Raw genomic sequence first — 11,894 nt, 5'->3', positions numbered from 1 at the left:
AGAGAGAGAGAGAGAGAGAGAGAGAGAGAGAGAGAGAGAGAGAGAGAGAGAGAGAGAGAGAGAGAGAGAGAGAGATGGATCTTCTTCCCTTGTGTATAAAAGTTTGGGAGAGAAAGAAGAGTAAAGTGAATTATCAGAACCCAAAATTGGAAATAACTCCAATATACTGACGCGCCTCCCTCTTGTTCTGTCGGAACCCGGTTTAATTCCGGTTCGGTATTAACTAAGTCTAATGTTTTTACCAAATTAATACTCCGCATTAATTTTATTATAGGATTTGCAAATTAAGAATGCGAATAAATCATTCAATACTCATTAATATATTTCCTTACAAAAATAAAATCAGTAATTTTCCGTATTTTCCTTTACTCTGTTCTTGTAATGTTATATACCGGTATTCAGTGCGTTTCTTTTACAAAAATAAAAATTATGACCCCATCTTCCAATAATTGAAGTATGGAGCCCTATTGTCAATAACCCAAATCATCATCATTTGACTCTGTTCTTAACTCTCATTCTGATGCTGCTTAAGCAAATAAGTCTCATCGTGTTCTTCAGCTCCTAAACACTTCACCTCAATCTCTTCTTCTTCTTCTTCATTGAGTTGTTGCATCTCTGACTCGATCAAGGCTTGCATTTTCGCTCTGTCTCGGTCCCTCGGGTACGTGCAATATAGGAACGAGTAGATTGTGCAACAGATGACCATCGGGATCCCGATCGCTGTGTAGAGTGCTTTAGCGAGCGATGCTGCGTTCTCTCTGTCTGTTTCAATCTTGATCGAGCTTGAGGATCCTTTGGGGATCGGTTTATAGCCATAGATGTTCTGAGCAAGCATCCCTACTATAGGAGGAGCAAAAGATGCTAATATTGACTCGAATGATCTGTCTAATGCGTAGATGCTGGTCCGCGCTCTCTCAGGAACAATCTCTGCAAATATTGGACTGTATAAAACCATTTCAAGTAGATTCTTCCGGAAATAAAGAAAAGCCAAAAAGTTTCAAGAAGATTGAAATATAAGAATTAAACGTACCCGTTTGTAGCTGGACCGTTCCATGAGATGCATAATCCCATGATGACAAGAACCAGACCGTGGCTAAAGGCCGTGGAAGGATCATCAGGTAATCCGATAAGCAAAATCGCAGCTAAAGGAATTGCTGAGGCAGAGCTTATCTGAGAGAGGATTATCCTACCGGCATTTGGGAACTTCTTGGCGAGAGTATCTCCCATGTATCCTCCAAATAAACCTCCAAGAGAGCACGAAATAGTGAAAAGGGTTACGAGAACCGCAGTTGTTTTGTGGGAGAAACCAATGAGTTCTAGCCACAATGGTGCAAAAGCGAAAGCTGACCAGGGGAAGGAACCCGAAACTCCTTGAGCGACAAAGATTTGGAAAGACGGAATCTTTATCACCATCTTTGCTTCCTGCAGTAGATCTCTTATGTCTGACCAGAAAGGTTTGTCTTTGACATGTTTAGTGATTTTTCTGTCGCTGTAGTGAGGATCTGTTGCGAAGAGGCGGACCAAAATGCCTACTATCACGCTAACGAATGCTACCAAAAGGAAAGCGATTCTCCATCCAGCAACACCATTGAAAGATTTGGAGGCAAAGAGGATGGAAAAGACATAGCCAAGTATGGAACCAATGTTTGATGTGAATCCTAACCATCCAAATGCCATGCCACGGTTATTGTCTTCGGTTGAGTCAGCGACCAGTGACTGAATCGCGGGTGTCACGATGGCGAGCCCTATCCCGTTCAACCCTCTCGATACTGCCACCTAGTTTCAGCCACCAAACATACATAGCAAGAATGTAAATCCATTCGATTCACCCTTGTAACAAATGAAACTTGCAATGAAATCGAAGCAATCCCCTGAAGAACACAATGACACAGTCTTAAGTTCTAATGTCTTCACGTAAAAACAAATGATTCTCAACATCAAACCAAAAAAGCAACGATCTTTAATTGTTTCAACATCGTCCAGCCATTCAAATCAATGTCTAATTGCCTAAACTGAAAGTTTTCTAAATCAAACACCGTCAAGCTCTAGATTTTGTGCTACACAGACCAACAAATTCCAAAAATCCAACAGATCTGATTAGAACAGAGCAAAAAAGGTAAAGAAGTTCAAACCTGGAAGAAAGTAGTGGAGACGGCGACGAGAAAAGTGGCAGTGGCCCAGAGGAAAGCACCGAGAGCGATGACGTGAGCTCGGTTATGTCTGGAAGACAAGTAAGCGGCTAAAGGGTAACAAGAAGACTGAACAATAGACCGGAACAGAGTTAGAGTTCCAAGAGCTGTGGGATCCACGTGTAGAGCATCTCCTACTTCTTTGTAAACTCCTGGAAGCAGAGACTCATCGGCTCTCTCCATGATTCCGGCGAGATACACCAGAACTAATGTTAAAGTCTCCGACTTCATCGCTTCTCACCGCGGCGAGGTCGAACAGAGGGATTTGGTTCTCACTTGCTTCAACGGCAAGAGAGAAAAAAAACTGAAGTCGTCAAGGTTGACGAAGCAGATGAATATATGCGGTCCAGATGGATACTATGACACGTGGACGTATGTGATTTCATAAGCACACGACGTGGATCCCGGATATTTGTGATCTGATGAAATTGATTCATAAAGACATGATTAAAAAAAATCTTACAATAATTTAGGGGAATTTCTTGTTTGTTTCCTGTATTTGCATTTTGTCAATTGTTATTAATTTACCTAACCTAATTTTGTCTTTACATTATATTATTTATTCTAAGAATATATATGTTTCCCTTTTTGTGTGTTTTCTTGTGTTTCTCAAATTTTATCATTGTTGATTGTTCTTACCTATATCTGCATGTTTTTATGTAGTAATTATTGTTTAGTTATATTAGTACATTTTAAATTTAATAAATGAATGCAAGATTATAATTTTAATGTTTTTGAATAGTTTATCCATATGTGGACATGTTATGTAAATTTGATCATATTCTATTGATAATATGTGGATTTTACACTGAAGTTATTACTCAATTTTAATTATAGAGTATAAAAATTACTTATAATTCTACATTTTTTCTGGAAAATAAATTTATAAACTAAAATTAAACCATGTTTGAAAATTATATGATTTTATAAAGATTATGAAATAGAGAATATTTAATTTCTTAACATTAATTATTTGAAAAGTTTAAATAAATAAATATACCATTTTTAGCAAAAATAAAAATAAACTAATGTGTTGGGTTTAAAACCTGATGCCCATTTGTTGACATCGGTCTAGTCCACTAAAAAGGTATAACGCTACAATATGGGCTTAGAGTCCATAACACCTTCGTTTAGCTCTCTACACTTATACTGGACTACTAGTAGAAAACTTTAAGCTTCAGCTTTTTGGGTTTTAGTCTCAAAAATAAGAAACTCATTGTTATGAACTTATTATAAAGTTAATTCAATTCATATATCGAAAACAAATGCTTCTAACTTTGTTAAACACAATCATAATTGATATTAAAAAAAAAATTGAGTATAAATATTCGTCATTTCAGAATCATTTTTAGTAATTATATACTGTACTATTTTGACGGAAATAGTATCAGCCAAATTTATTTGAAGAAATTGTTTTTTTGGCCTTTTGCAGTGTTCAAGAAAGCGTTAGGTGCTAAGCGGACCGTGACCCAACGCCTAGCGCCTAAAACGCCTAATCGGAACATAGACGATTTTAGGCTGTTTAGGCGTTTCTATCATAACACATTATAAATATAATATTATACATAAAAATCATATACAACTATCTATTAGAAAATAAAAATCTTAAATCAAAACAAAAGGTAGACAAAAAAAATTATTTAACTCATATCAAAACAATATATAAAAAGCTAAAATTTATGTAGTTGAAAATTGAGAAAATACATTAAAACTAAACTTATACGATTTTAAGAGGTTGAAGCAGTCCGCTAACCGTCACCTTGAACACTGGCAATGTTCTAGACTCTTTTTTTGAACACTGGCAATGTCACAAACGTGGGAAGCAAAGTTGACAAACTTTTATTTTTTGGGGTTAATTGGTGTTGACCAACTTCGTCCAATGCTTTCTCTTACTGAATGATTTTTTTTTTTTTTTTTTTTCATCTCTTACTGAATGATTTATCACCACTCACTGACTCAAGAACAAAAAAAAAAAACACTTTAGAAAAACTGAACTAAACAAAAAACACACACAATCAACGCTACCAAAATGTTAGCAATAAAATTTTCATAAAATTAATTATTTTAAAAGATTTTTAAAAGACAAAAGAAAAGGAATTAACTTTAACACCATGAAAAGTCTTTAAGAGTAATTAGGTCCATGACATCCATATTAATATCTTAATTAGGAATTACCATCATTCACACATATTGACCGGAAAAAAAGAAACATGCATTGGACCACAAACGCAACTTGAAGTGTTTGGTTAGTGTTTCAAATCATATAATTAACACATTTGTACTAATTTTAAATAGAGAGTATAATGATAAAACATAGACCTCAGCAAATCAACTTTATCTTCAAGTTTAATCAGATTCAGTGAACCTAGCGCATATATTGAAGCTGTGTGAAGAATCAAGAAAATATTGTGAATACAGTAGTGCCCATTAACTTCAATAATTAAAAGTGGGATTAAACTATTTAAATTGGAAAACATCATTAACCCTTCCAATATTTGCTTCTCTCTCTTGACTTTTCCGATTTGACATCAGTACTACTAGTAATCAGGACGCTATAAAGTCCTTCCACTAATTTGATTCACAAAATTAATACTACGAGTAGTACTTTTGTTCAACGGACTAAGATACATTGAACCTAGACATGTGTTTTTATTTCTTTTCCAAATCGGTTTCTAGAATTTTCAATACCAAATATATACCAAAAATTATATATCTCTCATTTCAATAATCATACCAAACACCAATATTTCTCAAACATACATATATTATACATTATTTAATTTCCAAATGTAGCGAGTTACAAACACACACATCGATCGCGACATTATAGTTTGCATGACATTATTGAATCACGACCGAGCTTACGTACCAAAGCACTCTATTACACATAAGTACTTAAATATTATACATGATCATGCACGCATCACATTATTTAAATCACAGCAACTCACATAAAATTCACATGCAATAACCCGTTAACACATATGATCATTTGAAAACTGTTTCTTAAACTTTTAATCCAAAGCAAGCATCGAGAGCTTCCCCGATTGTCAAATAAACCTTGCCACCGATTCTGCTGACAAACTTTGCTTGATTCAGCTTGTGGATTACTTGCCATTTCGGGTTAACGATCACTAGCTGCAAAACAAAATATCAAAATGATATATATGTTGCCATAATTCTTTTCAATAAATGAGAAACGACGATTTTAACTTACAAGATTATAACTTAATTACGTACCTCAACACCAATTTGGATCAGCTTGTTATTGAGCTCCACCAAGGCAGTAATCCCCGATGTATCGACGTTTATTAAATCTATCAATAAATATATACGAAAATGGTATAACACAAGAAAACTAATACAAATTTAAATTCAAGTCTTTTCTCCTTATCGTGGCTATGTATTTCGACATATCAACCCCAAACAAAAAAAAAAAAACCTCAATATATTGAGATATTTTCATTTATCGATCATTGCTAAAAAGAATGTGGTAAACTATACTTTATAATTTTCATTATTGCATATGATTCCACTTACTTGACATATCAAAAACTACAAAGAGGATTTTCCTCTTCCCATTGCTCTTTGTGTTTTCTTCTTCTTCCTCCTCATCGACCCATCCCATAATCCTATAGATCAAGCATACATGATTAGATTCATATATTCCCATATATATATATATTCCAATTTGTCAAATATAAATAAATTCTTAAACTTTGTAGCTGAAATGTTTGTATATTTGTACCTTTCCTCGATTGAACTGGCATTAGCAAAGCACAACAATGCAGACTTGACGCGAAAAATCAACACTCCGGGAGTCTTAACCGTCATAGGATATTGATTACTATCTGCAAAAGTATCGGTCCCGGGCATTCTCCCGAGCGTTTCTACCCCTGGACGAATTGATATGAGTATGATCTTGGCAAACGAAATAACCACCTAGCATCCCAAAAACACACAATCAATTAGATTCATCTATAAATATAATTAAAATGCTTCTTATTAATTTTCATAAACCTAGATATTTGTGTACAGTTTACTTTACACCTAATGTAATATACGTACCGCGACAAGAAGTCCGATCTCAACAGAAGCGAATAAAACACCAAAGAAAGCTCCAATGAGAGCAAGAAAATCGAATTTATCGACTTTCCAAATGTGAATAGCCTCATTAATGTTGATTAGTCCCGGAAGTGCTGAGAGAATAATTGAAGCAAGGATGGCGATTGGAGTATAGTAGAGAAGCCTCGTTAGACACTCGAGTGCTACAAACACCGTAACCGCCATAACAATGTTGGACATTGCTGTCTCACATCCAGCCGCAAAGTTCACGGCGGTCCGAGAGAATGAACCTAAATTACAAAATTGTTATACGATTTAGGTCGTGACTTCACAACATATAGTTTACATAAATACAATTACGTTTATCTAGCTTATATGATTAAAACATGTTAAACAAGCATATTTTTTTGCCATAACCATTAATTACAAGAAGTGATTAGTGTGATTTGATTTAAGGAGTTTTGAAACAGTAATCAAATTGAATTCATCAACCAAAAATGACTTTTATACGTAGGACTTCACATTCCACCGAAAAAAGTGGTCCATATGTTAATATATAGTCCGATGGTGACTTATATTCTTCGTAAATAAATGATTAGTAAATCAGCTAATTACCAGTAGCAGCGTAACAAGATGTGAAGGAACCGAGAACATTCATAAATCCAATGGCCACCATTTCTTTGTTTCCATCGAGTCTGTACCCTTTAATTCCGGCGAACGACCTCCCCACCGCAATCGCCTCCTAAGAAGGATAAAAAAAAAAAGATAACTAATTAGACTATAAAATTAAAAATACTGTTCAAATGGAAAATTGGTTAATGATGATACTTACGGTTAAAGCAACAATGGCAATGATTAATCCGATTTTAGCGATTTGTCCGAGATGAGGAGTATTAAAGTCGAGATCGTGAATGGAGATTGGATTTAGACCTCCTTTGATGTGCTTCACTGTTTTCACGCCATGCTCATCGGCTTTAGTCAGAAACACCATTAGCGTTGACACTACCACGGCGATCAACGGAGCTATTGCCGGTAGCCAAAACAGCTTCTTGTACTTCTTCCCCTAATATATACATAATCCATAGCTAAATTCAGCTCATTGTCCAACACTTTTAATCTTTGAAAATCTCCAAATATTGTGTTTACAATTACAAAATTTAATTATTTGAAAAAAAAAAAAAAAAAATTGTTCTTCTATAAAATATTACGTATAAAACAATCAATATTATAACATATAATATGTCATTGCTAATTTTTTTTTCTTTTAACTACGAACTTTCATATTGTATTTAAAAGTAGGATTTAGTGGTAGGTGAATGGACCAAAAGAATCACTTACGATGAAGCGAGTGATAAGGATAAAACTGAGGAAGGAACATCCGAGGATGAAAGTGCGAGGGCTCCATTGTTGTTGACAAGATCGCCAGACAGCTCGAAGAACAGAGACAATGTCAGTGTTGGTGGTGAAGTTAGTGATACCAAGCAAACCTTTGAGCTGTTGAAGTCCAATTACAATGGCTGCACCACCCATGAACCCTACTATGGCTGCGTGCGACAGAAAATCCACCAGAAACCCTAATCTGAATAACCCGAAAGAAGCTTGGAAGATCCCGGCGAAAAAGGTTGTGGTTAGGACTAGTTTCTTGTAGCCCAAGGGATCTGTTTCTGGATCGATGAGTTTCTGCAACATTGAGGATATAAGAAGAGATACTACAGCCACTGGTCCGATTGCTATCTCTCTTGATGTCCCCATCAATGCGTATATCAATGGTGGTACCACACTCGTATCTGTATAAGTGCAACGTACGCTCCAGTTATAATTTCATGAAATTAAAAAATATAATTTTATTAATTAGGAGAAAAAAACTCATAATTTCAATATGTAAAATAAACTTACATAGGCCATATTGAGGATCAAGCTTTGCAAGAGTTGCATAACCAATGCTCTGCACACAAAAAATGAATTTCAGAATTCTTGAAGCTAAGATCTCTAGACGGATCAAAATGTTATTTTTAAGTTTGTGCATATTATATATATATATATATATATATATATATATATATATATATATATATATATATATATATACCTGAGGAATGCAGAGGCTGGCGAGGGTTAAACCAGCCATGAGATCGTTCTTGAACATGGTGAGTTTATAGTTTCTGCACCAACCGAAGATTGGGAAAATGGCTTGGAGGATAGAGAGGATTCGTTTTGGGAGAGGCTGTTTTTGAAGTGACTTGAACCTTTTGGCTTTGGTTAGGAAAGAGCCTTTGACTTGTCTCTTGAGCTCATGCCACGGGCTAGGTGGTTCAGGACAGTCAAGCAGCCACTTTGACCGGTCAGGTTGGTCTTGACCGGCTTGTGCGGCTGCAGATGAACCTGAGTTGGCCATGGCCATCTGGATCATGTGTGTTGAATTTGAAGTGTTTGGGAGAACTTGATGTGAGAGAGATTCAAAACTCTCTAAATCTCTCTCTTTCATCTTCTTCTCGATTTTTGACGTTGTGAGGAAGTTTAACTATGAAGAAGCTGTGATTGAGCATTCAAAGTGTGAGGATGCTGAAATGAATTGACTGCTTCCCTAATGTTATATACACATGAGTTAGTGGAATCTCATGGTGTCCATTTTTTTGTTAATTTAAACCAAAAGCACAAAAAAAGTGTTTTCTTTTCTGAAAAAAAAAAAAAAACGCTTTATTGAATATAAAATGTCAGGGGTGTACAAACTCTTGTGAGGTAACTACATTATCCGTTCCAAGCGTTTTCAAATTTCAGGATATCCGAGATTTAGTTTCGAGATATAGTGAAAAATCATGGTCTTAACACAGATAACTAAAATATGATTTGAGTACTAAGACATAATCCAAAATAATTATTAATTTTTAATCATTTTCTATGATAATATTATTTTGATCGTTTCATGATCTTTCACAAAATTAAATATAAAATAAATTTTGTGTAAGATCACAATTGTAATTATAATAGAGTTTTATTCAAAATGATTATTAAAGAACTGTTGTACCCATTTTATGGATTTTTCAGGAAGTACTCGAAATTCAGGTACGAACAATATGAATCTCTTAAAAAATTTAGGATATTCAATATGGAAAAAGAGCCTATACAATGTATCCCTAATTAGAAATTTGTGTCTCTGGGAAATGACGTGGTAGGTGAACATGAAATGGACTAATGGAGCGTTGGCAAAAAAAAAAAGAAAATGGAGCGTCAAACACAGTTTCTCTTAATTATCTACGCATTATATGATGAAAAGGGAAAACATATTTGATTTGTTAACGTAAGTGAAAACACATTTTATGAGGTTTAATAAAATAAACACGACTACGAAAAATGTTTAATTACTTAAAATGGTTTATAGATTGACATTATTGGTTAGACTTTTGGATAGCCCAATGATGGAACATGTGATGGGTTTTTGAAAGCAAAGTGGTTATGCCACAGCCAATAGATGAAATGTCTTTGTCTTGGTCGGACCAAGTGGAGAGGACACTATATGTGTGTGCCTTGAACTTCATGGGTCCAACCAAAGTCAAAGCCTCGAGGTAATTATCGCACACGTATACGAATGTGTATATGTTTTTCAGTCATCATGTATAATGTGTAATAAGATGATGACAGAACAACGACGTTAGTATAAATTAAATGTTTTTTTGGGTTAAAATGTAAACAATAGACTCAAAAAATAATGTTTTACAAAAGGGTTAGCGAGGAGAAACAGATAAGATGGAAGACAACCACATGATGTTGGCGTATGGAATAAGCATGGACATACTTTCCTACTAAATGATAATAATATAGTTAATTATATATTTTTCTCAATCGAAGATGAAACGTATTTTATGTTATTTTCCCTCTTTTGTAAATAGAAAATTTTCATAACCATCCAAATTTTCATCCTGAACTTTTTCTACATCTTAAGGAAAGTCAAAATTAATAAGCACTAAAATAGCTAGAAAAAAGACTATCGAATAGTTGACAAAAAAACAAAAAATGAGACTTGAATAAAAGGGAAATTTATCAAATCTACCACTTTCTCAAGTTTTTCCTACAAAAATACCATATTTTAAAAAACTTTTCTTCTATACCACTTTGTAAAAATTGGAAATGACCATTTACTCCTTATTTTCTCCACAAACACTCACACAAATATCTTCTTTTTTTTTTTTTTTATCGTTTCATGCTCTCTCCCTCTTCCTCTCTCTCTTCATCCTCTTCCTTTCTCTCTTTCTCTTTTTCTTTTCCTTTCTCTGTTTAGATATAAGATTTGTTTGAAGTTAATTAGATCTATTTCCATCTCCACCATCGTCTTCTTCTCTTCTATATCACCACTGTAGATAAAAAAATTCAGATCTATAAATTTTGATATCCTCAAGAATAGATCTTTTAGTTTTCCTATCTAAATCAAGTTCATTCTCCCATCTAAATTTGACGATTCACTGGTTTTAATTGGTTATTCAATTTCGATATTATGCATATTAAATGTTTGTTGTCTACGAGAGAAAAAAGAAGACGAAGATGTCTAGTAGAAAACTGAAGACGAAGAAAAAGATGTCTACGAGGAAACCGAAGATGTATATTGTCCATTATTCTTATATCAATCAACATATAGTTCTAATACTTCGTCATTTTGGCCAGACAGAGAAGAAGATGTTTACGAGGAAACCAAAGATGTTGTGGACAATATCATTGATCTGAATATGAAATGTTGTCCACTTAAGTAATAGACTAATAGGAATCTGATTACATTTTTTTGTCCATGCTTTTATTACTTTAAAAATATTGTCCATTTACCAGATTAAAAATTTCAAGCAAACGTGATCGACGATTATTGGTCCAAGATGTATATATATGGTTTTTTTTGTCCATGCGAAGCAGATACTACAGACTTATTTGTATTTATTTCATGATATATGTATATACTTATAATTTTTAATTTGGTGGACAAATTTAGACATGTATATTTGGTTGTTGTCCATATATGTGTGTGATATCATCTTTGACGAATCTATTTCGATGAATTGATAATGCTGGACAAAAAATATTAAAATAAAGCAAAAGAAGAGAATAAAAATATGTCTTGCTTCTCATTAATAGAAGGGTATTTTGGTCTCTTCATGTCATTTCTACCACAAAAAAAGTGGTAGTTTTGAGGAGTTTACACAAATGTGGTATTTTTGTTAAGGATCCCACTGTTTTTTGGTAGAATTCATAGTTTTCCCTGAATAAAATGGACCAGGGGCGGAGGCACGTAGAGTATTATTGGTGCAATTGACACCAATAAAGTTTTTAAAAACGTTCTAATTTCATTAAATTTTTAAATATATATGAGTCTTGAACCCAACCCAATTTTGAGTTTGAACCCAACCCAATTATGTTAAACAAAGTAAAAGTGAGATAAATATTTAAAAACCCAATGATTTGACCCAATTCAACTTATAAAAGCAAACGTGAAGCCCAATTATTTGAAATTGTAGAGTCCAATCATTTTAATCTAACACAGTTGTAATCTGTAGTAATAAAACAACTCAGGGTTTGACTAGTTTAAACGCAGCAGTTGCGGTTGCGGTTGTGAGAGTTTGCGGAAGCGGACAATTGCGGTTTCAAACGTTATTTAGCGTT

The 11,894-nt window shown here is 34.1% G+C and overlaps 2 protein-coding genes and 1 long non-coding RNA gene across 5 annotated transcripts; 1 reads left to right on the top strand and 2 right to left on the bottom strand.

Moving 5' to 3' along the window:
* Positions 1–291: 291 nt before the first annotated feature.
* Positions 292–2,736, bottom strand: LOC9307479. 3 transcript variants are annotated; one of them, XM_002871363.2, is made up of 3 exons: positions 2,133–2,736; positions 1,031–1,776; positions 292–941 (listed from the first exon to the last, which is right to left on the bottom strand). In XM_002871363.2, exons 1-3 carry the CDS (start codon positions 2,418–2,420, stop codon positions 506–508), a joined length of 1,470 nt encoding a protein of 489 aa, XP_002871409.1. In that variant the 5' UTR covers positions 2,421–2,736; the 3' UTR covers positions 292–505. The 3 variants fall into 3 exon arrangements, with proteins under 3 accessions (XP_002871409.1, XP_020876325.1, XP_020876324.1); XM_021020666.1 differs by having other exon boundaries at positions 292–927; positions 2,133–2,521; XM_021020665.1 differs by having other exon boundaries at positions 1,031–1,871; positions 2,133–2,228.
* A 2,178-nt stretch (positions 2,737–4,914) lies between these two features.
* On the bottom strand, positions 4,915–8,936 carry LOC9309512 (sulfate transporter 2.1). Its single transcript, XM_002871362.2, has 10 exons — positions 8,344–8,936; positions 8,151–8,199; positions 7,593–8,041; positions 7,087–7,317; positions 6,870–6,996; positions 6,258–6,544; positions 5,938–6,131; positions 5,730–5,821; positions 5,430–5,506; positions 4,915–5,327 (listed from the first exon to the last, which is right to left on the bottom strand). Exons 1-10 carry the CDS (start codon positions 8,737–8,739, stop codon positions 5,196–5,198), a joined length of 2,034 nt encoding a protein of 677 aa, XP_002871408.1. The 5' UTR covers positions 8,740–8,936; the 3' UTR covers positions 4,915–5,195.
* A 1,511-nt stretch (positions 8,937–10,447) lies between these two features.
* On the top strand, positions 10,448–11,088 carry LOC110227808. The gene is made up of 2 exons (XR_002331493.1): positions 10,448–10,846; positions 10,911–11,088. It is a non-coding gene; the product is annotated as an uncharacterized LOC110227808 (long non-coding RNA).
* Positions 11,089–11,894: the final 806 nt, after the last annotated feature.

The sequence above is a fragment of the Arabidopsis lyrata genome (assembly GCF_000004255.2).
Source record: "Arabidopsis lyrata subsp. lyrata unplaced genomic scaffold ARALYscaffold_6, whole genome shotgun sequence".
Classification (NCBI taxonomy): domain Eukaryota; kingdom Viridiplantae; phylum Streptophyta; class Magnoliopsida; order Brassicales; family Brassicaceae; genus Arabidopsis; species Arabidopsis lyrata.
Note: the sequence above shows the minus strand (reverse complement) of the source record. Positions and strands in the feature narration are given on the sequence as shown.